Consider the following 26,992-nt stretch of genomic DNA (forward strand, 5'->3'; position numbering starts at 1 on the left):
AACTGTATGTGAACATGTTCTTACTTGCATATGTGGAGCCCTACACATGGGTGACCACATTCTGTGCATAGATGGTGCCAGGTTGGAGCCCTACATGTGGGTTTAATACATATCCATGAAGTGTTATCCAAGATTCACCTGTACAGTCCAAACAGGCTAATCTGGCAGGACACTATCTGCCTTAACTGGATTTTGCTTAGAAGAGACTTTCTTTTTACAAAATGTTCTATAAAAGCAGAAAGTGTCGTCCATGGTTGCTCAAGCTAATCTGGGACAACACTTTACCCACATGCATTAAACCCCATTTTCACAGAGCAAGTCTCATTTGCAGGTGCGGTGCCCTGCACGTGGGTGACCACATTCTGTCTATAGATGGGGCCGGGGTGGAGCACATGACCTTGGCAGAGGCAACACAGCTCCTCAAGTCCTCCCCCGGGGAGCAGGTCAAAATGGAGGTACTGCCAGGGAAACTAGTCGAGAAAAAAATGTCCACAGATACAGTGTTCTTTAATGCAGGTAACTTTTGACACTTGTTGGCGTTTTTGTGTTCCTGTATTGATTTTGTAGAGTAGACTTTCAGTGTTCATAAATGCTTTTTTCCCCAAGAAAATTATCAAAATTGCAATGGGACTTGTCAAGGTCATCCTTCAAGGTCAAAGGTCAAATATATGGGTCAAAATCGCTCATTTAATGTACACTTTTGCAGTATTTCAATATTCAAGATAGCAACTTGATATTCGGCATGCATGTGTATCTCATGGAGCTGCACATTTTGAGTGGTGAAAGGTCAAGGTCAGAGGTCAAAATTATGTGGACAAAATCGCTCATTTTATGAGTACTTTTGCAATATTGAAGATAGCAACTTGATATTTGGCATGCATGTGTATCTCATGGAGCTGCACATATTGAGTGGTGAAAGGTCAAGGTCAGAGGTCAAATATATGTGGCCCAAATCGCTTATTTTATGAATACTTTTGCAATATTGAAGATAGCAACTTGATATTTGGCATGCATGTGTATCTCATTGAGCTGCACATTTTGAGTGGTGAAAGGTCAAGGTCATCCTTCAAGGTCAAATATATGGGTCAAATTTGCTCATGTAATGTCACTTCTGCAATATTGAAGCTAGCAATTTTATGTTTGAAATGCATGTGTATCTCATGGAGCTGCACATTTTGAGTGTTGAAGGGTCAAGGTCAAGGTCATTCTTCAAGGTCAAATGTCATATTTCACAAACACATCTTGTTTTAATCTGATAACAAAATCTTGAAATTGATTTTGTAGCTGATTCCCAAAATGAACACTGAAGGTCTATATTTCAAACTTAATTGTCTAGTACAAACACTGTTTGTTTTGCTAGTTTAAACTATATTGAAAGATTTATGTTGCTTGAGTTTTTTTATGTGTCAATATCATTTGTATAAGGTTCACATTCTGTCTTGGAGAAAGATGTTGTGTAAGTTCACTAATTTGTGAAGTCCTTCCACTGTTACGTAAAGTAGGGATGTCTCAGATCATTTTGCTGCTTTTAATTCATAGTTTTATGTGCCACCTCACATGTTGATGTGTTAAGTACTGCCAAAACCCACTTAAATGCAGTTATGTAGTAACCACACAGAAAATTAAAGCCCACATTCTAAAATGTTCCACACATTAGGGATGTCCCACACACATGTTATTATTTCCAGTGCACAGTCTGTGATGTTCCACCCAATTCATGCCCACTGATTGCTATGTTCCACCCCCATTCTGTAATACCAAACCCACATTATGTGATGTCCTGCCTTCTTCATGCAGGGTTTTTTTCTAGACGCTGGGTGAAAGGGGAAAATAGAGGGCACAAGAGACATATTTGGGGAAAAAATATAAACTATTTTAATGCTTTTTCATAATTTAGTACGTTTGACAAGATTAAATTGAAATAGAATTGAGATATTATAATCATGAGACACATCTTTCTATTAAAAAAAACAAACCAAAAAACAACATTTTTTTTATATTTTTAGGGGGAATTTTTTGGTTCGGAAAGGGGAAAAAACCAGCCTAGTTCGGTGGGGGAAGACGCCGATATTCGGCGTCTGTTTTATAAGGTAAAAAACCCCTGTCATGTGCCATCCAACCACGCTTGCATGCCTACCACCCTACTCTGTAACTTTTTCCTGTCCGTAGGCTTCCAAAAGATGTCGGGCATAATTCCTTCCATGTCCTCCCCTGTTTTAAACAACCCTATGATGTTCAATGGTTCGACCCGTAGCTACAGCATGATGGGGTATTCTGGGCGATTATCGTCAGATTTGCTTGGTAAAAAGCGGAAATCATGGATGAAATCGGACCGGAAGATTGATAAGAGAATGGGAGGCTCCACAGGTAATTTGTCCACAGTGCTGGTTATTTAAGCCTTGATCTGGGACAACTGAGCATTATGCATGTGCGGAAAGTTTCCTCCAAGATTAGCCTGTGAGTCTGCGCAGACTGATCAGGGATGACACTTTCCACTTTTATGGAAATTTTTGTATAAAAGGAGGTCTTTTCTAAGCAAAAATCCATTCTTGGACAAACATAATTATAATCCCTGATTAGCCTGTTCAAAATGCACAGGCTAATCTGATACAACATCTTACACACTTGCATGAAGCTCAGTTTTCCCAGCTAGAGGCACTTTTGTTAATTTACTGTTTGTACAAAAAACTTATTTATTGCATGTATGCATGTTCTTAATTTTATAATGAAATGTTTTGAAGTTAAACACATTTTATTCTGATGTGGCTTAAGAAAATAATTGTGATATTGTTTACCAAACCATTTGAAGTTCAAATGCATACAATTAAAAACTTGAAGCGTTTGCTGAAGTGGATTTTAAGACTTACATCATGACAAAGAGTCAAAGCGTTTCAAGGTGATACTGAGGTGAAAGTCAAATTTTGCCATAAAACAGGTTGTCAGGACTGCAACTTTGTCACTTACCATGCACTTTCATAATAGCTTACCGAAAAAGACCACTATGAGTAAAGGCGTGTTTTGTGTATCTCGTGTCTCCCTACTTCAAAGGTCAAGGTCACACTAAGAGGTCAAGAGTCAAACTTGCCACAAAATTGCAGTGTTCTCCAAAAAAAATTGAAAAGCCAGTAATATTTTGAAAGTAGCCCGTGACTTAGCAATGAAACGTGCGTATTTGCACAATTTCAATTGATATTTTTGGAAAATGTAGCCAGCATCCAGATTGAATTTAACCTGTGAAATTGCTGGCTGCCAGTGCTTTTGGAGAACACTGAAAATATGTTGCTTTTGAAATATGTGGAGTTTTTAGATAAAAGTGGAATGTGGGGTCATTTGTTTTTTCAGGACACATGGTCTTTAAGGAAGATTTAACAAGTATTGCCTTAGAATGTGGCCTTAATTATCATGAAAAGATAGAAATATGTAGCTTTAATATTGAAAAGGAAACAATAAAATAATGCTTAAACTTCCATTATCAATATTAGTAAAAAGAAAATCTATAAGTTGTTGTCCAATTGCTCACAATCTGGAAATTGGATGGACATTATGTAATCATGTTTGCTTCACACTCATGATTCATTTAGGCATTTAATTAATTGAGCAATTAATTGAGCATTTTCACTCCCGCGTGTGATTTGTATGACAATGAACTTTGATGGAAAAAAATATTTATGAAAAAAGAAAGTTGGAAAAAATGTAAGAGAGTGTAAGGAAAACGCTTTGATGGTAAGGAGGGACTTCCTTGAAACTAAAAATACCATTAAAGCAAAAAGTGTCGTCCCTGATTAGCCTGTGCAGACTGCACAGGCTAATCTGGGATGACACTTTACGCACATGAATTAAGCCCAGTTTTCTCAGAACAAGACACATGCATTTAGCCCCATTTTAACAGAAGGAGGCTCATGTCATTGCACAGCTACCGGTCTATATTTCAGTGTCAGTGGCCTCTACATCTACCTCAGTGTACACGGCCAGTACCCAGGTGTGTCGTATGGAGGTCAACGAGGTCACACTGTACGGTGAGAGGCCCGGACTTGGTCTGGTTCTCGAGTCCACTGTTCTACCAAACTGCCTCCTGCAGGATCCACCCATCGTAACCATGCTGGAGCCTAACACGGCTGCAGAAAGGTGTGGATATTTGCTGGCGTTTTTTAGGGTTCATGGATGAGGCCTTAACCTTCAAATATTGTGGAAAATTGATTGTGAAAACCAAATTTAGGGATAAATTTCAAAGGATGTAACTGATAGGGAAATGGAATTTTTTTGGGGGGATAAACATTCATTACAACCTTTATTCTTTAATAGATATAAATTGTGATCACCTGCATTAAGTGCCCCCCCCCCCCCTTGATGTTATTCTTATTCACAAAAGATTTCATTAAACACCCCACTTAATCTTCAAGCAACAACCACATGCAATCATCCTCATTTACCTTGATTATGGTATACAGCTACTGATTGTCAGCAGTTTTCCATCAACATTGCTAATTTACTGCAAATGTGCAAAAAAAAACGAGTTTGCCACACATTTCCATCTTATATTGTACACAGTGAAGTAACACATTAGTGGATTCGACAGCTTGATCCATAATGGACAAGATTATTTTGGCCAAACTTGCATCTATCATAGCAATCACTATGTGAATTTTTCTTTGATCACTCAGCCCTAAAAAGCTCTGAATTATTGCTCTTTTTCTATGGGACAGTAGGGCATGATATCTTGAGCAGCATTCTGGACAAATTGGCTTAATGCATGTGCGGACATTGTCATCCCAGATTAGCCTGCCTAATCCTCACAAGCTTATCAAAGGCAACACTTTCGACATTTAATTTTTTGTTTAAAGGAAGACTCTAGTAAACAAATCCAGTATAGGCTAAAAGTTTTGTCTCAGATTAGCCTGTGCAGACTACCCAGCTTCCCCAGAACAACGCTCTTTTGATAGCACACCCTGTGTCATTAAAGTGTGTCAATACTTTGTTTGACATGTTATTATGGTGGGTGAACCATGTTGTGAAATGCACTTGATTATGCAGCAGTGTACACTCCATCAGAATGTACAGTTTGTGTGTTAAATATAAATTGTGTTTGCCAGTAACTGAAAACGGGCTGACCTAAATATAAAAAAATCAGAGGATAGACAATAGTTGTAGAACTTACCTAATGACCATTTCCCACACAACTTACCGGTACTAGTTGTGTCCATATAACATTGGGCTGTCACTAAGGTTCTTTAGTTCTCGCCGACCCATTCAAATTACTTGGTCACATAGGGATTGGTTTTCATAAATACTCTATCGGCCTCCCCCCCCCCATTTCTTCTGATATGAAGCTGGTACTGTTATAACTCTTTAATTGGCATAACCATAATAAGGAAAAGTTTAAATTAAATAACTTACCTCTTGAATATGACTGAAATACTGTCAAATACCTTAAAACCCCAAATAAAAGATACATATAACTCTGTTATCTATTTGCCTGCACGCAGGTGTGGAGTGATCCATGAGGGAGATCGCATTCTGACAGTGAACGGTGTGGACTGCTGTGAGCATACGCTAGAGGAGATCAATGCAATGTTGAAGGAATCCTGGCAGTTTGCCAAACTGGAGGTGGAGTTTGATGTAGCTGACACTGTGATGGCCAGTAGCGGAGTGTTCGTGGTGAAGCTGCCGCGGAAACATGGAGGGATAGGGATAACATTAAGTGGTATGGATATGAGAGAAGTGGTATAGACATAAGAGATTGTTATAACATTAAGTGGTTTGAATATGAGAGAATGTGAGAGCATTAAGTGGTATTGGATACAAGAGATTAGGATAACATTTTATAGAAAAAAGGTCTTGCGATTACGTTAAGTAGTAAATATGAGAGATTGGGATAACATAAAGTGGTATGGATATGAGAGAAGTGGTATAGACATAAGAGATTGGGATAACATTAAGTGGTTTAAATATGAGAGAATGTGATAGCATGAAGTGGTATTGGATACAAGAGATTAGGATAACATTTTATAGAAAAAGGTCTTGCGATTACGTTAATTAGTAAATATGAGAGATTGGGATAACATAAAGTGGTATGGATAAGAGAGATTGGGATAACATTAAGTGGTATGGATATGAGAGATTGGGATAACATTAATTGGTATGGATATGAGAGATTGGGATAAGTTCTAGGTACTCTTGTCTAATATTGATGTTATTATTACAATTTGCTTTAAAAGTTTTATTTGCTAATTTTGTTGTTTGAAAGAAATTATGTAAATGTGTAACATATTTTGGCAATAACAAAGATATACTTAAATACATTTTTAAACTGAGATTGTGTACATTTTCAGCCAAATCAAAACTCGGAAATCCAATACTCATAACAGAGGTGAAGAAGGGAAGCACATCATATAGGTCTGTTTGGAATTTAAAGAAATTCTACTGAATAAAATGCTCACATACATTATAAGTCCCCCACTTTGAAGATGCTGAGGGTGTATTGCCTTGCAAATGTTGGTTGGGTGGTGAGAAGGATGGTCAGTCTGTAGACAGTTCAGTTCTGCATCATAACTTGAGAACACTGAGAATGACGGTACCATGATGAACATTGGTAGACTGGTTACTTGCAGTTCAGTTCTGCATCATAACTTGAGAACACTGCAAATGACGGTACCATGATGAACATTGGTAGACTGGTTACTTTGGAGCAAAGGAAGACGCCTATTTATTTATAGGTATAAAGGTTAAAGTCACATGAAATAAAATAGGTACCATTTGTGCCTCATTCTGGAAGAACTGGGTACCAGGTAAGACACTTTCCACCTTAACTGGATTTTTGCTAAGAAAACAAAACAATAAAAGTGGAAAGTATCATCACTGATAAGCCTGTTTGGACTACGCAGGCTTATCAGGTACATGCCATAAGCCCAGTTTTTTGCTGAACAAGGCTCAATTAAATAGGTACAATATTCATATTTACTGTTATTACTGTAAAGAGCATGCCATAAGCAGACTAATAATGAAACACCATTTTCACGTAGATCTTAATTAAGTGATAATTAGGCAAATAATGGTTCTGGGAGCCATAAATGTGTTCATGCATTTAATCCTGATTTTCATGGAAAAATAAAATCTAGTTTAGGAGGAAAGTGTTGTCCCTGATAAGTCTATGCAGAATGCACTGAGAAAACACTACACAGATGCATAAAGCCTATTTCACTGAGCCCTGTTCTGTTATTGACAGATGTTGCTCTGTATATAATATTGCTGTTAACATTCACTGACAGATGTGGATCGGTGCTGGCGGGTGACAAGCTGGTCTCCATCAACGACATCCGCACAGACAACCTGAGTATAGAGGAGGCTGCTGCCCTGCTGAAAGGAGACGAAGAGATTATCAAGCTCAAACTGAGAAGAGACGACCCGTGTACCGGTGGGTGCCTTAGCTTGTTTTAATTTAGCTGCATTCTTGGAAAACTGGGCTAAATGCATGTTCATAAAGTGCAGTCCAATATTTGTCTGTACAAGGACGACACTTTCCTTTTTTACGCTTTAATAATATTTTTAGCTCATCTATTTTTTGAAAAAAAATTATGAGCTATTGTCATCACCTTGGCGTCGATGTCGGCGTCGGAGTAGGCGTCTGGTTAAGTTTTGAGTTTAGGTCCACTTTTCTCATAAAGTATCAATGCTATTGCATTCAAACTTGGTACACTTACTTACTATCATGTGGGGACTGGGCAGGCAAAGTGAGATAACTCTGTCTTGCATTTTGACAGAATAATGTGCCCTTTTTATACTTAGAAAATTGAAAATTTTGGTTAAGTTTTGTGTTTAGGTCCATTTTATTCCTTAAGTATCAAAGCTATTGCTTTCATACTTGCAACACTTAACTATCATAAGGGGACTGTGCAGGCAAAGTTATGTAACTCTGACTGGCATTTTGACAGAATTATGTGCCCTTTTTATACTTAGAAAATTGAAAATTTGGTTAAGTTTTGTGTTTAGGTCCACTTTTTTCCTAGAGTATCAAAGCTATTGCTATCATACTTGCAACTTTTACTAACTATCGTAAGGCGACTCTGCAGGCAAAGTAATGTAACTCTGACTGGCATTTGGACGGAATTATGGGCCCTTTATACTTAGAAAATTGAAAATTTGGTTAAGTTTTGTGTTTTGGTCCACTTTACCCCTAAAGTATCATAGATATTGCTTTCATACTTGGAACATTCACAAACTATCATAAGGGGACAGTAAAGGACAAGTTGCATAACTCTGGTTGTCATTTTGACTGAATTATGGCCCTTTTTTGACTTAGTAACTTTGAATATATGGTTACATTTTGTGTTTAGATCCACTTTACTTCTAAAGTATCAAGGCTATTGCTTTTAAATTTCAAATACTGTCATGCTATCATGAGGGTACTGTACCTGGCAAGTTGAATTTTACCTTGACCTTTGAATGACCTTGACTCTCAAGGTCAAATTATTAAACTTTGCTAAAATTGCCATAATTTCTTTATTTATGATTATATTCCATTGATACTTTGACAAAACAACTCTTACCTTACATACCACAATAGACTCCACCCAAACAATCCCCCATGCCCCCCGAATCCCCTCTCAATCCCCCCCCCCCCCCATTATTTATTTTTTAATTAAAGAATATCTAATAAATGACCACCACACCCTCATACTATACCCCCCTCCCAACCCCCACCCCAAAAAAATAATTTTTATGCCCCCAGTAGGGTGGCATATAGCAGTTGAACTGTCCGTCAGTATGCCAGTCAGTCTGTCCGTCCGTCTGAAAAAAACTTTGACATTGGCCATAACTTTTTCACTTTTGAAGATAGCAACTTGATATTTGGCATGCATGTGTATCTCATGGAGCTGCACATTTTGAGTGGTGAAAGGTCAAGGTCATCCTTCAAGGTCAAATGTCAAATATATGGTGTCTGTCCGTCCGAAAACTTTAACATTGGCCATAACTTTTTCAATATTGAAGATAGCAACTTGATGTTTGGCATGCATGTGTATCTCATAGAGCTGAACTTTTTGAGTGGTGAAAGGTGAAGGTCAAGGTCATTCTTCAAGGTCAAATGTCAAATATATGGCGTCTGTCCGTCCGAAAACTTTAACATTGGCCATAACTTTTTTAAATATTGAAGATAGCAACTTGATATTTGGCATGCATGTGTATCTCATGAAGCTGCACATTTTGAGTGGTGGAAGTTCAAGCTCAAGGTCACCCTTCAAAGTAAAAAAAATAATTAAAAAAGCAAAGCGGCGTTCTCATGAAGCTGCACATTTTGAGTGGTGGAAGTTCTAGGTCAAGGTCATCCTTCAAGGTCAAGGTCATTCTTCAAGGTCAAAGTTAAAAAATATATATAATATTTCAAAGCAGCGTTCTCATAAAGCTGCACATTTTGAGTGGTTGAAGTTCAAGGTCAAGGTCATCCTTCAAGGTCAAAGGTAAAAAAAAATATAAAAAAAAATCAAAGCGGCGCAATAGGGGCATTGTGTTTCTGACAAACACAACTCTTGTTTTTTTCAAACATGGTTAAAAAACACAAATATTTATTTTTATTATTTTATTTTGAAAATACCGTCCAACCATCCCACCCAAGAATCCCCCCCCCCCCCTCCCACAAAAAATAATTTATTTGTTTTTGCATTTTATTGCATTTTTGGAAGATAATGTAATAAATGACTACACCCCACACTAAACACCCCTCTCCACTCCATCCCTCCCTCCTTTGTGATTGAAATTGAGATAGGTCCCTACACCTTTATAAAGAAAAATAGATGAGCGGTCTGCACCCGCAAGGCGATGCTCTTGTTTGATAAAAGGAATTATCTTCTTATCATAAATTCGTTTTATAGGGACCGTCAACCACGGATGACGAAAAAAGAAAAGTTCATAAATGCAGTATTTTTTTTACAATTATTAGTTTATATTGATTAAAATATCATAACTGGTATAATACATTACTTGAATAAAGTGGTTAAGTTTTTATATTTTCATATATTTGGTAATACAATTTTACTGGGTATGTCTACCAGGTAACTACCAGTTAACTATAAATAACGCAAGTAGATTGATCAACATCGTCACGTGGTAAACCCAGGAATGCAAATTGTGCATGCGTAGTGAATTGTATATATTCTATATATAAAATGATTAATCTACTTGCGTTATTTACAGTGTGTATTTCGTTATGTCACCTATTTTTTTGAGATGTTCTTTTAATATCACATCGCGAAATTTTATTACCGAATATACTGAAAATATGAACTTTAATGTGATGTAATATACCAGTCGTGATATTTGAATCAATATAAACTAATAATTGTCAAAAAATAAGAATTTTAGAACTTTTATTTTTTTGTCATCTGTGATTGACGGTCCCTTTAAGCAGAAAGTTTAGAGATACATATTTCACATACAAGGCTAGAGATTTGTGTAGCAATTTAAAAGCACTTGCTTTTTCTGTATCTTTAAATATGTTGCTGCTGAACAGGGCTTAATGCACGTGACTAAGTTACATTCCAGATTAGACTGTGGTGTCCGACTTTCAAGTTTGTTCTGTATCAAATACTTAAAATCTTATGATTAATAAAAATAATACATAGCCTCTTTCCCAACCTATTCTCGCCTACATCTTTGAGATGTGAGAGGTGAGGACCTGATCTCCCTCTTTCCCAATCTATTCCCTGTCTACATCTTTCAGATGTGAACGGTGAGGACCTGAATTCCCTCTTTCCCAATCTATTCCCTGCCTATGTGTTTCAGATGTGAACGGTGAGGACCTGATCTCCCACTTTCCCAATCTATTCCCTGCCTATGTGTTTCAGATGTGAACGGTGAGGACCTGATCTCCCTCTTTCCCAATCTTTTCCCCGCCTATGTCTTTCAGATATGAACGGTGAGGACCTGATCTCCCTCTTTCCCAATCTATTCCCTGCCTATGTGTTTCAGATGTGAACAGTGAAGACCTGATCTCCCTCTTTCCCAATCTATTCCCTGCCTATGTGTTTCAGATGTGAACGGTGAGGACCTGATCTCCCTCTTTCCCAATCTATTCCCCGCCTATGTCTTTCAGATATGAACGGTGAGGACCTGATCTCCCTCTTTCCCAATCTATTCCCTGCCTATGTGTTTCAGATGTGAACAGTGAAGACCTGATCTCTCTCTTTCCCAAACTATTCCCCGCATATGTCTTTGAGATGTGAACAGTGATGACCTGATCTACCTCTTTCCCAATCTATTCTCAGCCTATGTCATTTAGATGTGAACGGTGCGGACCTGAATTCCCTCTTTCCCAATCTATTCTTTGCCTTTATATTTCAGATGTGAAAGGTTAGGAACTGATCTTTCTCTTTCCCAATCTATTCCCCGCCTATGTCTTTCAGATGTGAACGGTGAGGACCTGATCTCCCTCTTTCCCAATGTTTTCCCTGCCTATGTCTTTCAGATGTGAACGGTGAGGACCTGATTTCCCTCTTTCCCAATCTATTCCCTGCCTATGTCTTTCAGATGTGAACAGTGAGGACCTGATCTCCCTCTTTCCCAATCTATTCCCTGCCAATGTCTTTCAGATGTGAACGATGAGTACCTGATCTCACTCTTTCCAAATATTTTCCCTGCCTATGTCTTTCAGATATGAACGGTGCGGACCTGATCTCCCTTTTTCACAATCTATTCCCCGCCTATGTCTTTCAGATGTGAACAGTGCAGACCTGATCTCCCTCTTTCACAATCTATCCGTGCCTATGTATTTCAGATGTGAACGGTTCGGACCTGATCTCCCTCTTTCACAATCTATTCCCCGCCTATGTCTTTCAGATGTGAACGGTGAGGACCTGATCTCCCACTTTCCCAATCTATTCCCCGCCTATGTCTTTCAGATGTGAAAGGTGCGGACCTGATCTCCCTCTTTCCCAATCTATTCCCCGCCTATGTCTTTCAGATGTGAACGATGAGGACCTGATCTTCCTCTTTCACAATCTATTCCCCACCCATGTCTTTCAGATGTGAACGGTGAGGACCTGATCTCCCTCTTTAATAATCTATTCCCCGCCTATGTCTTTCAGATGTGAACGGTGAGGACCTGATCTCCCTCTTTCACAATCTATTCCCTGCCTATGTGTTTCAGATGTGAATGATGAGGACCTGATCTCCCTCTAAAACAATCTATTCCCCGCCTATGTCTTTCAGATGTGAGCGGTGAGGACCTGATCTCCCTCTTTCACAATCTTTTTCCTGCCTATGTGTTTCAGATGTGAACGGTGAGGACCTGATCTCCCTCTTTCACAATCTATTCCCTGCCTATGTGTTTCAGATGTGAACAGTGAGGACCTGATCACCCTCTTTCCCAATCTATTCCCTGCCTATGTGTTTCAGATGTGAACGGTGAGGACCTGATCTCCTACACGGTGGAGCTTGAGAGGCTTGGAGGGCCCCTAGGGGTCACCATCACAGGCACAGACGACCCCTCTGACCCCATCGTCATCTCAGCACTCGTGGAAGGGGGGCTTGCTGCTAGGTGAGATTTAGAGAGGGGGGCATTATTTCAGCCTAAAATATACCCGATTCTTTATTAATTAGCCTTTACTTAGACTTTAGATTAATAAAATAGACTTAGATCCAAGAACATTTGTTCAGCATTAAAATATATGTGGGCTATAAATGTGGCTTTTATGATAAATATATTGTAAATGTTGTATTTATATGGTTTTAATGTCATGTCATATTGAAATGTATTATACTATAAGAACAAGACCGTTTCAAAAATCTTCTTTATGTTAAGTCTTAGACCTGGTTGGTAAATACAGCCGAGGGCTTTTTTCTTGATTGGGCGAAATTCTAACCTTCCATTTAGGAGAATAATATTATTATTACAACTAAGAAAAGGTTATACATACACGGGCCGTATATGGCATAAGATACATTTTCATATGACTCTGCTAATATAAGAATGAGTTTTGTTTTACATGCTTATAACTAGTAAGGTTTACTGCTTTAATATTAGTAGTAACGTGTTCTTACAAATGTACATTAACTCCTGCAGGGAGAAGGTGTATTCAAGTCAGTGTGTCAGATGGTCTGTTGGTCTGCATAAAATGGGCATCATGTTTATATATGTAGATACCTAGAAGTTTGTGCAGCAAACTATATCCACATTTCTCAAGTAAAGCAGATATACAAGACCCAATGATCCACACATTGCCTGACTTATACGCCATTGAACTTAAATGACCAAGTGATACGGGAGTATAAGTCACATTGGTTACAAAGCTCTTGTTTTCCATGATATCTTGATATATTGAATTTTCAGTACTAAAAAGCTGCAGAATTAACATGCCTTATAGGTGCAACTGAACAATATTTAATTTAATTCTGAGCGGTAGTTTATGTTAATTTATATTCTATTATGAGACGTGGTTTATGAACATGTTAAACTCAATTCCAAGACATATTTATGATATTTTTAATTCAATTTTGTGACATAGTTTATGTTAATGTTTAATAACATTCTGAGACAAAGTCTATGTGAATGTAAAACAAATCTTAGATGTAGTTACTGTTTATGTTTATTCAATTCCCAGACATAGTAATTGTTAATTTTGTATTCCATTCTAAGATAAAGTTGTTTATATTTGATTTCTGCATAGAACTTGTTCAGTACAAGTGGGACACATAGTTTATGTTCATGTTTGATGCATGAATTAAGCTAAACAATGTTTCATTTCTTATAGAACTGGTGCAATACAAGTGGGAGACCGGGTGCTTGCCATTAATGGTGCTTCCACGATGGGTAAAACTTTGAGTGAAGCCACAGACCTGCTTCAAAACGCAGGCGATCTAGTCATGATGAAAATTGCCAGGAGAGATAAACCAAGTGAGTTAGACATTGATCAGTTGAGTTTAAAAGTCCTCCCAAACATGTATGAAACTATCGCTTTTCTTAAATCTAGAAACATGAACATATCTTCTGTTGTCATGGCAGTCATGGACACATATCTACAGTGTATCTACTTGTTTTTCAGGGTCAATGAGTATCGGCAGTACACAAACAATCGTGAGTAATAAAATGTTTATGAGCTGTCATGCGAAAACGGGTCTTATGCCATGTATGGCAAGTGTAGCTCCAGACCAGCCTGCATATATGCAGAGTATTGTCAGGAGCTACCCTTTCCGCTAATGAGACCATGAAACCTTGCATGACTTTAGCAGACTGGGTATCTCCTGACCAGATTGTGTGAATCCATCAGAACCATTTTCATATGACTAAACTCAAATGAAATATAATGTAATGCTTGTGTCACACATTACAACATATTGAGAGGGTTAGTCTGAAATAACAAAAAATGAAAATGAATATAGATATTGCCTTTGAACATGATAATGTCTTGATATGTTGGAGAAGGATACTTCCATAATAATTATTACCTAAGTTGAAATATAATTCTACCTTGGCACGTAACTTGTTTTCTATATGCAAAGAAAGAAAAACTACCTTGGGTTATTACCCCGATATACCAACGGAGATAATTATGACGTCACTTTGATTTCCGCGCACTGTTTATAAATGAAGACGATGTCATTTGATTGTCATTGTTGTGGTGACGTCACATTTTCGCGGAGAAGTGGAGGACGTTCGGTTAATATAATGCTCATTTATAACCTTTAAATTGCGGATAACTTATTAATAAAATAGTATTAGAATCTAAATAATTGCAGTGTTAGCGTTGGTTATTGCGGTAATAACCAACGGTATGTCGTTCCGATGCTTGTTATCAAACCACTCGGGCTACGCCCAAGTGGTTTAATTCATACGCATCGGAACTCCATACCGTTGGTTATTACCGCAATAACCAACGGTTATCCGTCGATTATTTCTTAAATAAAACATGAGACTTAAGTTAATGAAAAACAAGTGTCTTGTAAATTATGCATTTTAAACTGTCGTGAATGTTGTTAATATCATATTCATGAATTAATAACCATTCTAATAACCAATATACCATGTTCATGAAATTATTTCATATAAGATTTATAGCTGTGTTGTTAATTATCTCCCACCATAGGCCGAGGGATATTGTTTTGGCATTGTCCATCCGTTCATCTTGGAAGTGCTTCGGCGGATTTCATTGAAACTTGGTATGAGTATATATATATTGATAAGAGGATGATGCACGCCAAATGGCAGTGTGCACCATCTGTTAATAACAGAGTTATGGCCCTTTGTATCTTGAAAAAATGCTTTTTAATATCAGCTTAGAGCTTTATCTCCATCAACACATGAGCCAGAGCCATGAAACTTGCCATAGTTGTTCTCAATCATCTGGGGGTGCTTCACATTCAACATCCATAATCCTAGGGGCTAAGGTCAAGGTCACACATTGAGGTCAAAGGGCATCGTCCATAGTTCCAGAAAACTTTTTTGTCCAGAAGCATATAGGTGAGGGATATCAATTCAATATGCTTAATGCATGTCTGTAGTTTTGTGCCATATTAGCATATGCAGGGATAACAAGCTACTATGGGACTGACTTATCAGATCTTATGGTGTGTTTTTTTTAAAAGGAATTCTCTTCTTAGTGAAGGTAGAGAGTTAAGGCTGAAAATGTGGTCTCTGAGAAGCCTGTGTTGACTTCCCAGGCTAATCAGAAACAACAATTTACACTCATGCATTCAGCCCAGATTTCCCAAAGTGCAGCTAATTTACTCACTACCCTCTGCAGTGTGGTAGAGAAGAGGCCAGTAAGTCCATCACTCCAGTGAAGTCCATAGACAGTGCCCTGGAGTCCTGGGACAGCTCGGGCTCCCATGGGCTGCACACCTTCTCCCAGCAGGGAGCACCACCTGGGCTCAAACCCCGGCCTGGGAGCAGCACGGTGTCCGGCCTCAGTCGGGAAAGCCGGAAACGTTCCCGGCCGTATTCCTCCACAGACTCCAATGACACAGGCGATGATTTCGGCATGAAGATGTCGGAGCTCCAGATTTCAGACGAGGCCGAGGCATGGGAAGGTGACCGAGAGAACAGCCGGACCGAGGATGATTCCAGTCCAGAGGAGAACGACTGGGTCAAGGCGTTCAGGAAATTTAAGGTATAATTGTCTGCACAGGCTAATTAGAGATGACACTGTCCACTTTCATGGTAATTTTTGTTTCAATGAAGTCTCCTTTTAGTGACAATCCAGTTTCGGGGGTAAGTGTCTCGGGACTGCACAGACTAATCAAGGATGACACTTTATGCACATGCTTTAAACACCCTTGTCACAGAGATGGCTCATTTATTTGCAGAATCAGCAATACATGCTTGTGTCAAAATGCAATCAGGTCATAAATACATAAGGAAGTGAGATGAAGTTTGGCTATACGATGTATTGTTGTATGCATTGTGATTATTAAACAACAAGTATTGGAAGGTAAATCTTGGCATATAAATAATGTCTATAGATGATATAAATATAACCAAACAAACAACAGTGAAACAGACCAGAAAATAATTTAAAATTAGCAATTGTATATCATGTGAAGGAATTTTTACAATTAGGAAGCAACAGAGAAATCAATGATATCTTTTTGCTTTAAGGCTCAAACTGACATGATTGAATCTGGGACAACAGAAAAAAGACCAAGTACGGGCAGTCTGGACAGACGCATGGTGAAAAACAGCGCGGCTAAGAAGGAGAGGCAGAAAGTGCGAAGGAACTGGTCGCATAGCACAAGTCGAGGGGCCAGTAGCCAGAACGAGTTGAGACCGTATGTTGTGGATAGGAGACAACGACGGTGCGCCAGTACATCGAGTCATATCAAGGATATAAACAATATGCCACTGACGGATCAGCTGGCTTCAGTGATGTCGCCGCAGTCTATTCAGTTACACAGGGTAACGTTGTTGAAGGAAGCTTTGCAGGAGGACTTTGGGTTTGGTGTGTCTGACAGTGTAAACAGCAAGGGGGTGTACATCAGTGCAATACGACAGGGCTCTGTGGCAGAGAAAATGGGGCTCAAACAGTATGATAGAATCTTACAGGTTAGTAAGCACAGTGTTAAAGAATGTTACAGGTCAGTTAACAGTATGATAGAATCTTACAGGTTAGTTAGCACAGTGTTAAAGAATGTTACAGGTTAGTTTACAGTTCGATAGAATCGTACAGGTAAGGGAGCACAGTGTTAAATAATGTTACAGGTTAGTTTACAGTACGATAGAATCTTACAGGTTAGTTAGCACAGTGTGAAAGAATGTTACAGGCTAGTTTACAGTTGATAGAATCTTACAGGTGAGTAAGCACAGTGTGAAAAGGAGCTTTTCATGTTGTGGTAAATTGACAAAATTGAAAAAAGTTGTTTCAGATTCGCAAATTTTCGTTTTAGTTATGATATTTGTGAGGAAACAGTAATACTGAACATTTGCCATGCTCTAAAATAGCCATTATATGCATCTTTTGACGATTTAAAAACCCGAAAATTATAAAATGTTGCAACGCAAAACATAATTAATAATTTGGAGAGTTCTGTTGTTGTCGTTATATTTTGTGAAACTACGAGGATTGCTTATATAAAGTATAAAATACATCTGGCATTGTATTCGGAAGAATGGCCGAGTGGTCTAAATGTTAGACTTTTTACTCCAGGACTCCAGGAGTCAGTGGTTCGAGCCCTGCCAAGGGTTACCTTTTTATGTTCCCCACTATAGTAGTGGGGGACATATTGTTTTTTGCCCTGTCTGTTGGTTGGTTGGTCTGTTGGTTGGTTGGTTGGTCTGTTGGTTGGTTTGCGCCAACTTTTGCTATATTGAAGATAGCAACTTCATATTTGGCATGCATGTGTATCTCATGAAGCTGCACATTTTGAGTGGTGAAAGGTCAAGGTCAAGGTCATCCTTCAAGGTCAGAGATCAAATATATGTGGCCAAAATCGCTCATTTTATGAATTCTTTTGCAATATTGAAGATAGCAACTTCATACATGTATGTGGCTTGCATGTGTATCTCATGGAGTTGCACATTTTGAGTTGTGAAAGGTCAAGGTCATCCTTCAAGGTCAGAGGTCAAATATATGTGGCCCAAATCGCTTATTTTATGAATACTTTTGCAATATTGAAGATAGCAACTTGATATTTGGCATGCATGTGTATCTCATGGAGCTGCACATTTTGAGTGGTGAAAGGTCAAGGTCATCCTTCAGGGTCAGAGGTCAAATATATGTGGCCCAAATCGCTTATTTTATGAATACTTTTGCAATATTGAAGATAGCAACTTGATATTTGGCATGCATGTGTATCTCATGGAGCTGCACATTTTGAGTGGTGAAAGGTCAAGGTCAAGGGCATCCTTCAAGGTCAAATATATGGGTCAAAATTGCTCATGTAATGTCACTTCTGCAATATTGAAGCTAGCAATTTTATATTTGAAATGCGTAATTATCTCAAGGAGCTGCACATTTTGAGTGGTGAAGGGTCAAGGTCAAGGCCATCCTTCAAGGTCAAACGTCATATAGGGGGACATTGTGTTTCACAAACACATCTTGTTTTATTTTTTTATTTGTATTTTTGTTTTTTTTACTAGAGCTTTTTGTATTCAATGTTTACATTTATCAATATAAAGCATTTAATGACAAACTTCAAAACATGCCAAATTCTGTGAAAAGGCCCCTTTAAAGATTGTTACAGGTTAGTTTACAGTACGATAGAATATTACAGGTTAGTTAGCACAGTGTTAAATAATGTTACAGGTTAGTTTACAGTACGATAGAATCTTACAGGTTAGTGAGCACAGTGTTAAAGAATGTTACAGGTTAGTTTACAGTTTGAAAGAATCTTACAGGTGAGTAAGCACAGTGTTAAATAATGTTACAGGTTAGTTTACAGTTTGATAGAATCTTACAGGTTAGTTAGCCGATGTTAAAGAATGTTACAGGTTAGTTTACAGTTCGATAGAATCGTACAGGTTAGTTAGCACAGTGCTAAATAATGCTACAGGTTAGTTTATAGTACGATAGAATCTTACAGGTTAGTCTGCAGAAGAGTTTTCAAAGTATTTTGTGATTGTTGAAATTTGTAAGTGCAATAGAATCTTACAGGTTTCTAGAAGATTTGGCAAAGTGTTTAAATATTTTTAAATATATTTTTTTTGGCTTGTCTGTCATTCTGTCCCAAAACTTTAACCTTGGTTAAAGTTTGATAACTTTTGCAATATTGAAGATAGCAACTTCATATTTGGCATGCATGTGTATCTCATGGAGTTGCACATTTTGAGTTGTGAAAGGTCAAGGTCAAGGGCATCCTTCAAGGTCAAATATATGGGTCAAAATTGCTCATGTAATGTCACTTCTGCAATATTGAAGCTAGCAATTTTATATTTGAAATGCGTAATTATCTCAAGGAGCTGCACATTTTGAGTGGTGAAGTCAAGGTCATCCTTCAAGGTCAAAGGTCAAATATCATTGTATTTTTCTTTCCTAAAACTTAACCCTTCGTTAAAGTTTGGTCATAACTTTTTTAATATTGAAGATAGCAACTTGATATTTGGCATGCATGTGCGGTTTGACGCATAATCCCAAGAAATTAGGTTTCTCATGAGAACCCAGGTTCCCAAATGAAATCTTGGGTTCTCATGAAAACTTAGGTTATCCGAGAGAACGACGCGAAAAGCTGTCAAGAACCTAGGTTTTTGTGAAAACCTTGGATATCAAACGAGAATGAGAACCTAGGTTCTCGTGAAAACCTAGTTTTTCATGAGAACCTAAGTTCTATGTGTCTTTGAGAACCTAGGTTCTCTAGCGTAAACTTAGGTTTTTAAATGAGAACCTAGGTTCTCATGAAAACCTAGTTTCTCATGAAAAACCTAGTTTCTCAAGAGAACCTAAGTTCTCATGAAAAACCTGGTTTCTTGGGATTTCATAAACCTAGTTTCTTATGAGAACCTAGGTTCTCATGAAAAACCTAGTTTATCATGAGAACCTAGGTTCTCATGAAAAACCTGGTTTCTTGGGATTTCATAAACCTAGTTTCTCATGAGAACCAAGGTTCTCATGAAGATGAAAAACCTGGTTTCTTGGGATTATACAACAAGCATAAGCCGTCGGTGACCGCCTCTTGTTCATATGTATGACGTTTTCCGCGCATGGGTGTTCTTGAGGAATGAAATTAGTAAAGTAATCGGTTGAATTGGTCTGAACATGTTAATAAACAAGAGCTGTCAGAGGACAGCGCGCTCGACTATTCGAGTGCTTGACAGTATAACATAAGCCATCATGGAGAGGGGGGTATAATGTGGGTGTGTGGTCATTTAATAGATGATCTTTCAAAAAAAGAAAAAAAAAGAAAAATATTTATTTATTTTTATTATTTTTTTAGGGTTGGGGGATTCTGGGGTGGGGCGTGGGGGATAGTTTGGGTGGAGTCCATTGTGGTATGTCAGGTAAGTGTTGTTTTGTCAAAGTATGAATCAAATCTGATCTTAAATAAAGAAGTTATGGCAATTTAATCAAAATTTATTAATTTGACCTTGAGAGTCAGGGTCATTCAAAGGTCAAGGTCAAATTCAACTTGCCAGGTACAGTAACATTGTGATAGTAAGAAAGTATTTGAAGTTTGAAAGCAAAAGCCTTAATACTTAAGACGTAAAGTGGATCTAAACACAAAATTTAACAAAATATTCAAAGTTACAACGACAAAAAAGAGCCATAATTCCTACAAAATGCTTGATACAGTTGTCTGCTCTTGTTTATAGGTTGGGGTCATGTTGGTAAAAAAGTATGCAAAATATAAATGCAATATGTCAAGGGACATAGAAAATATTTGAGGTGGTACGCAAACTTTAACATAGAAAATCTAAGTGAAAAAAGGGCCATAATTCTTACAAAATGCTTGATACAGTTGTCTGCTCTTGTTTATAGGTTGGGGTCATGTTGGTAAAGAAGTATGCAAAATATAAAAGCAATATGTCAAGGGACATAGGAAATATTTGGGGTGGTACGCAAACTTAAACATTTGCACGCTCACGCTAACGCCCAAGCCGGGGTGAGTAGGATAGCTCCACTATATATATTTCATATATAATAGTCGAGCTAAAAATTAAACTGTCGACATTGTAAATATTATTTTGAGACTAAAAATTGAAACAAATTCAGATCAATCGTTACATAATTCATTGTTACAGCATTTAATGAGTTGCAGATATTCAGTTCCCTTGTTCGGGCCTCAAACGACTGTACGGTACAGTTTTCTAACTTTTCTATTTTAAGTATGTCTGTGATATATTAAGCAATCATTATGGTATAAATAGAAGTTTAATCTCTATTGATAATGTGTAATAATGTATTATTCAATCGTAAGATATCGGTCCACACTGCAAGATAAACTTATACACTAAAGACTTTGCAAACATATTTCAATAACTTGAGATATCTGCAACAATAAAGTTCTTAACAGCGTGTTTTCATTCTGTCCAGCCCGTGTGTAATCATATGTGAACCCCATTGATCCTGCGCCCTGAATAATATGTGTCCCGTATTCCAAACGGGCAAGTTTAAGCCATCCAATGCGTAATTCTGGAAACCTAGGTTCTCATTTCTCATGGGAACCTCTCATGAGAACCTATGGTTCCAAAATAAAAATCATGGATTTAGTATTAAAGATGCGTAATTCTGAAAACCTAGGTTTTCATTAGAACCTAGGTTCTCATGAGAACTATGGTTCCCAAATGAAAACCACAGATATGGCAAGCAGTTCGACGCATAATCCCAAGAAACTAGGTTTTTTCATGAGAACCTAGGTTCTCATTCTGAGAACCTAGGTTCTCATTCTGAGAACCTAGGTTCTTACCAGAACCTTGGTTTTCAAATGAGAACCTAGTTTCTCATGAAAACCTAGGTTCTCATTTGAAAACCAAGGTTCTGGAAGCCATGTGCAGTCTTCAAGCGAGAATGAGAACCTTAGGGTTCTCATGAGAAACCTAGTTTCTTGGGATAATGCGTCGAACCGCTTGCCATAGTGTATCTCATGAAGCTGCACATTTTGAGTGGTGAAAGGTCAAGGTCATCCTTCAAGGTCAAAAATAAAAAAATACAATCCAAGGGAAGTAATAAGCTTTAAAAGGGAGATAATTTCTAAACCTGCCAAATGATATATTGAAATTTTATTTCAAAGCAGCGAATTAGGGGGCATTGTGTTTCTGACAAACACATCTCTTGTTGAACTTGAAATGATAATTTATTATGAGTTTGTTAGTCATTGTTTTTATTCTTTGAAAACAAATAGAAAGCAAGTCAATTCAAAATACTTTCAATCAAAAGGGAAAGTAAGGGACTCACCTTACAGTATCTACCTAAATTGATAGATTGATCAATCTGGTTGTAAAATGAACATATTATTCAATTAACTGATTTTTTCCCCACATATTGTAGATCAACAAGAAAAGGATACGAGATATTGACTGTAGCAAAGCCATCCCATTGATATCAGAGGCAGGGAACTGTCTGGACATCGTCGTCTGCAGAAATCCTCTTGCTCAGTCACAGATGGCCTTCAAACAGCCCAAGGGCAAGAAACCCCTTCCTGACCCCCATGGTAGCCGTGGGTCATGTGACCGTAACAGCCAATCCACTGACAGCATTCCAGTGTACATGAACGTTTATGATCTGGACACACCCATTGCCAGAAGTGAAAAATCGTGCAAAACCGTTTGAGATTATATTAATGTAGATTATATTTATGTATCATTTATCATGTTAAGGTATTTATTAGAGCTTACATAGAATTTCATTCTATACGTGCTATTTTAGAAATATGATAGTATATTTTAATGAAAGCATAACTTAAAGCTTTCACTGTATGAAAATAGGGTTAATGTTAGTAGAGAATGTTCATGCATATGGCAAAACCCTAATTCTTTCAATTTTTTCTTGCATTCCAAAGTTTCTTTTCTTTCTGTTGTTTAAGATGTAGCAATCTATTACTCCATGACTGGTCCCCAAATTTTGTATGACAATGAAGTTGTTATCCAGTATTGAATGCTCTTTTTCTGAGATTTTTTGTTATATTTAATCCTTGCTCTGGGAAAACGGGGCTTAATGCAAGTCTCTTCTTAGATAAAATCCAGTCTAGGTGGAAAGTGTAACCCCAGATTGGCCAGTGCGGACTACACAGTCTAATCTGAGACGACTTGCACTGCAAATGCATTAAGCCCTGTTGTCCCAGAGTAGGGCTGGTTTGTTTTGGTTACCTCATGCTTCTGTTACAGACATGGTACATGGTAGAAATTGTAAAATGATAAACAATATGTGATATTTCTTTCCCAAAGTTCTCGTATATCGGCCAAAAAGTGTAAGTTGATTGTGCCTATTGCTGAATATCAGTTGTTTTCACACATGGTAATGTGTTCCTAAATCTGATTTTCGTGTTGGTGTAGTGACAATGCTTAAATGTAAAAAAAATCTTTCTTAAATTTCAACAGGACATATACCCAATTATGTAGATTTGTTTTGATATTAAAAAAATATTATATTAATAAAAGAAATATTGTTTTAACTAAAAAATGATGTTTGTTAAAGCTCGTCTTAAATAAAAAATACAGAAATGAAAAAGTTTATGGTATCTTTTAATGAAGCATTAAATGCAATGTTATTTTCCGAAAAATGGAACGTTGACTATCTATTGAAATATTTTTATATAACTATTATGCTAAACTATATGACTTTACAGTTTTTAGTGGTTGAACATTTTACATATAACTGTTGACATTTAATGTTAAATTTCTATAAAAGTTGTATGCTATAACAAAATAGTAGTAAATTTTTTGTAATGAGTATAGCAATATTTTGACACGGTCAAAATAGTTGCATACCAGTTGCATTCTCATATTTTAATTAAGAATTTATACACACTTTTGTCTGTCTGATTTGTAACAAATGATGTTTTTCTCGTGCACACATGAGTTTTTCGTGCCATATTTTTACAAATCTACGCACTTAATTGAAGAATCTCTGGATTGACTATGTTATAAATTTGTATAAACGATTTTTCCTCATACAAATGAATCAATATTGGTCACCTAACTGCCATTACATGAACTAAATACTGTTGAATATGTTACACACAATTCAAGTGAACAAATAAATAAAACCTCATGAGGTTTATGTTTTTCCTTTGGGTTTGTTCAGATATCATGAGTTAGAAAAAAATCAGGATTTTGCTGGTGTTATTTGTGAAGTCGTAATGACATAAGAACTGTTTGCTTTAATGTCATTGACTGGATTCCCAGTGATACTGTGGTGCTGTTTTTATGAGTTATGGGTGCTACTATGAATTTTTAGATGCCATAAAAGTATTCCTCTGCCATGAAGTAGAGCAAGTTATACTGGATCCACCATGAATGTCCCTCTGTCCATAGACACACAATTTTCCGACAAGGCACTCTTCGCATTTCAACATACAACATTTAATGTCTTTTTCCTTACAACGTGATTTTGTGCCAATTCAATTTTGATTATTCTTAGGTAAAAAACTTCAAAAGTAATGCCCCTTTTAAGCTAAACAATTCAACAATAGCTATGCTACTCCTCTTAATTTTTAACAAAGACCTTTATAGAGGTTTTCCACGTCATTGTTTTGAACATGCGTAATGCTCTGATTAAGGAAAAGTCTTTTATCGTTTGTCATTTGACAAAGAGGATTTTTATACCTTGAAGCGACTACCACATTCTCCATTTCTTTGCGACTAATAACCATTACTCGTAAAAATGCTGTTTACAATCAGTGACTTTCCTTTGTCTAACTGCATCATAATTTGTTATTTTCATATCTCTGTCCATTCCTCCCATTATTAATGAAAGTGCATTGTGTAGTATCAAATTGACTTTCATCTGTGCTGAACCTAGCTGAAGTGTAATATACATACCTCAATAATACGGATATTAAATATGCTTGAAATAAATCTGTACTTGTTTAGATTTGATTATATACATATTATTATTTATAACATATGTATATCGTTATTGTATAACATCACATTTGTGATTTGCCACTTTGTCATTTACTCACTTCAATAAAAACAATTCATTGATATTCAGTTTTGATGGATACTTAGTTTTAATGTATGATCGTAATGCATCACTAAAGTATTGTCCCAGATTAGCCATGCAGATTGCACTTAAGAGATGACACTTTCCGCGAAAATGTAAGTTTTTGTTGACAGGAAGTACTTTCATTTTGAAAATCCAATTTAGATGCAAAGTGTCGGTCCTTTGCAGACTATACAGGCTCATTTGGGTTGACACTTTACGTACCTACATTTAGCCATGCAGACTATACAGGCTCATTTGGGTTGACACTTTACGTACCTACATTTAGCCATGCAGACTATACAGGCTCATTTGGGTTGACACTTTACGTACCTACATTTAGCCATGCAGACTATACAGGCTCATTTGGGTTGACACTTTACGTACCTACATTTAGCCATGTAGACTATACAGGCTCATTTGGGTTGACACTTTACGTACCTACATTTAGCCATTTTTTTCCAAATAGAGGCTAATATTTAGAAAGGTTCTATGAATATTTCATATGTAATACAATAAGGTGTCTATCAAACCTCAAATTGAACGAGTCAAACATTTTTCCCCATATGGTTACATAACTTGAACACAACATGACCATCTGTATGGACAACAAAATACTATATATGCTAGCAAAACATTGTTCTACTATATAATGTACTCAATATTTCTTATTGTTATAAAATTGTGTTTTTTTACTGCAGGGTCATAACTATCAAAACATTTCTTTATGTTGATATATGCACTTGAGCCTGAATATCAAATTATTGGCATTACTTTGATGTTGAATGTACCTGTTATATCTACACACAAGATCTGTAAAACATGTATGCATGTATATAAGTAATTGTGTAATTAAAGATATTTTTAGATATCAATGATTATCTCAAAACCCCTGTCTATAACTATATTGCAAATACCGGTATGTACATTTATTTTATCATGGATTGTTATATACAATATTTGTACATTTATTTCTGTATCTTGAGATGTTGGTTGTTTTTTATTTGTTTCTACATCCTGTTTATTTGTATGAACTATTATATGTGTTATTACAAACTGGTGAACCAATTTTCAAGAGTAATAAAACACCCAATAACCCTTGGTCTTTTTGTACATGCTAATGTTACAATTGTAATGTACATCTGGGAAACATAATTGGTCACCCTAGACAGTCAATGTTTTGTCTATTGTGTCAATTATCTTCATATTAACGTTCAAACTTGTTTCGCAGGCAGACTTCTACATAAAATTGTCTTAACCCTTTGCATGCTGGGAAATTTGTCGTCTGCTCAAATGTCGTCTGCAGAATTTCTAAAATTAGCATTTTCTTCATTTTTTTTCAAAGAATACTATCAGAATAGCAAACAGTTTGGATCCTGATGAGACGCCACGTTCTGTGGCGTCTCATCTGGATCCAAACTGTTTGCAAAGGCCTTTAAAATTCAGCTCCAGCGCTTTAAGGGTTAAGACAGAATTGCAGTTTAAATAAACAGAATACAAAATATGATTTCATCATGATTATTACTTATGTTCAAATCAATCTGTAAAGTCACATCATTGCATTATCAGAAAGTCAAGATTGACCGTTGCATTGACTGATATATATGTTCAGTAGGAATTTCACTTGTCACAGAAATGTTTCTTCATGGAATTTTGAAAAATACCAGACTTCAATAACAAGACGTATCTTGCATATATATAGCAGTTAACTTTTAAAGCTTCCTCTAATCTATATAAAATATTATTTGTCAACAAACATTCCATTTCTGCTCCAGGTCTTTCTGTTCTGAGCAGACTTAAATCATCTAATGCAAACTAATGACAAATGATAATTTGACATTGGCCAGATATAGAATGGCTTTTATCCAAAACAAATCATCTTCCAAAAAGAGCCATATTTAAGACCTATAGTAAGTATTGTAAACTGACAATCTGAT

At 36.9% G+C, this 26,992-nt stretch overlaps 1 protein-coding gene across 2 annotated transcripts in view; it reads left to right on the forward strand.

Moving 5' to 3' along the window:
* The window catches only part of LOC127869058 (glutamate receptor-interacting protein 2-like), an 81,037-nt gene extending 54,884 nt beyond the window's left edge, over positions 1–26,153 (forward strand). Inside the window, exons 9-20 of one of the 2 annotated variants that reach the window (XM_052411337.1) lie at positions 332–516; positions 2,170–2,367; positions 3,933–4,125; positions 5,484–5,701; positions 6,330–6,393; positions 7,266–7,411; positions 12,385–12,526; positions 13,740–13,882; positions 14,031–14,062; positions 15,729–16,094; positions 16,583–17,026; positions 22,401–26,153. In XM_052411337.1, the coding sequence (XP_052267297.1) occupies positions 332–516; positions 2,170–2,367; positions 3,933–4,125; positions 5,484–5,701; positions 6,330–6,393; positions 7,266–7,411; positions 12,385–12,526; positions 13,740–13,882; positions 14,031–14,062; positions 15,729–16,094; positions 16,583–17,026; positions 22,401–22,682 (2,413 nt within the window). In that variant the 3' untranslated portion in view covers positions 22,683–26,153. The remainder of the gene's footprint in view (positions 1–331; positions 517–2,169; positions 2,368–3,932; positions 4,126–5,483; positions 5,702–6,329; positions 6,394–7,265; positions 7,412–12,384; positions 12,527–13,739; positions 13,883–14,030; positions 14,063–15,728; positions 16,095–16,582; positions 17,027–22,400) is intronic. The other variant, XM_052411343.1, reaches the window with a different exon arrangement.
* The last annotated feature ends 839 nt before the right edge of the window (positions 26,154–26,992 follow it).

Source organism: Dreissena polymorpha, chromosome 1, assembly GCF_020536995.1.
Source record: "Dreissena polymorpha isolate Duluth1 chromosome 1, UMN_Dpol_1.0, whole genome shotgun sequence".
Lineage (NCBI taxonomy): Eukaryota > Metazoa > Mollusca > Bivalvia > Myida > Dreissenidae > Dreissena > Dreissena polymorpha.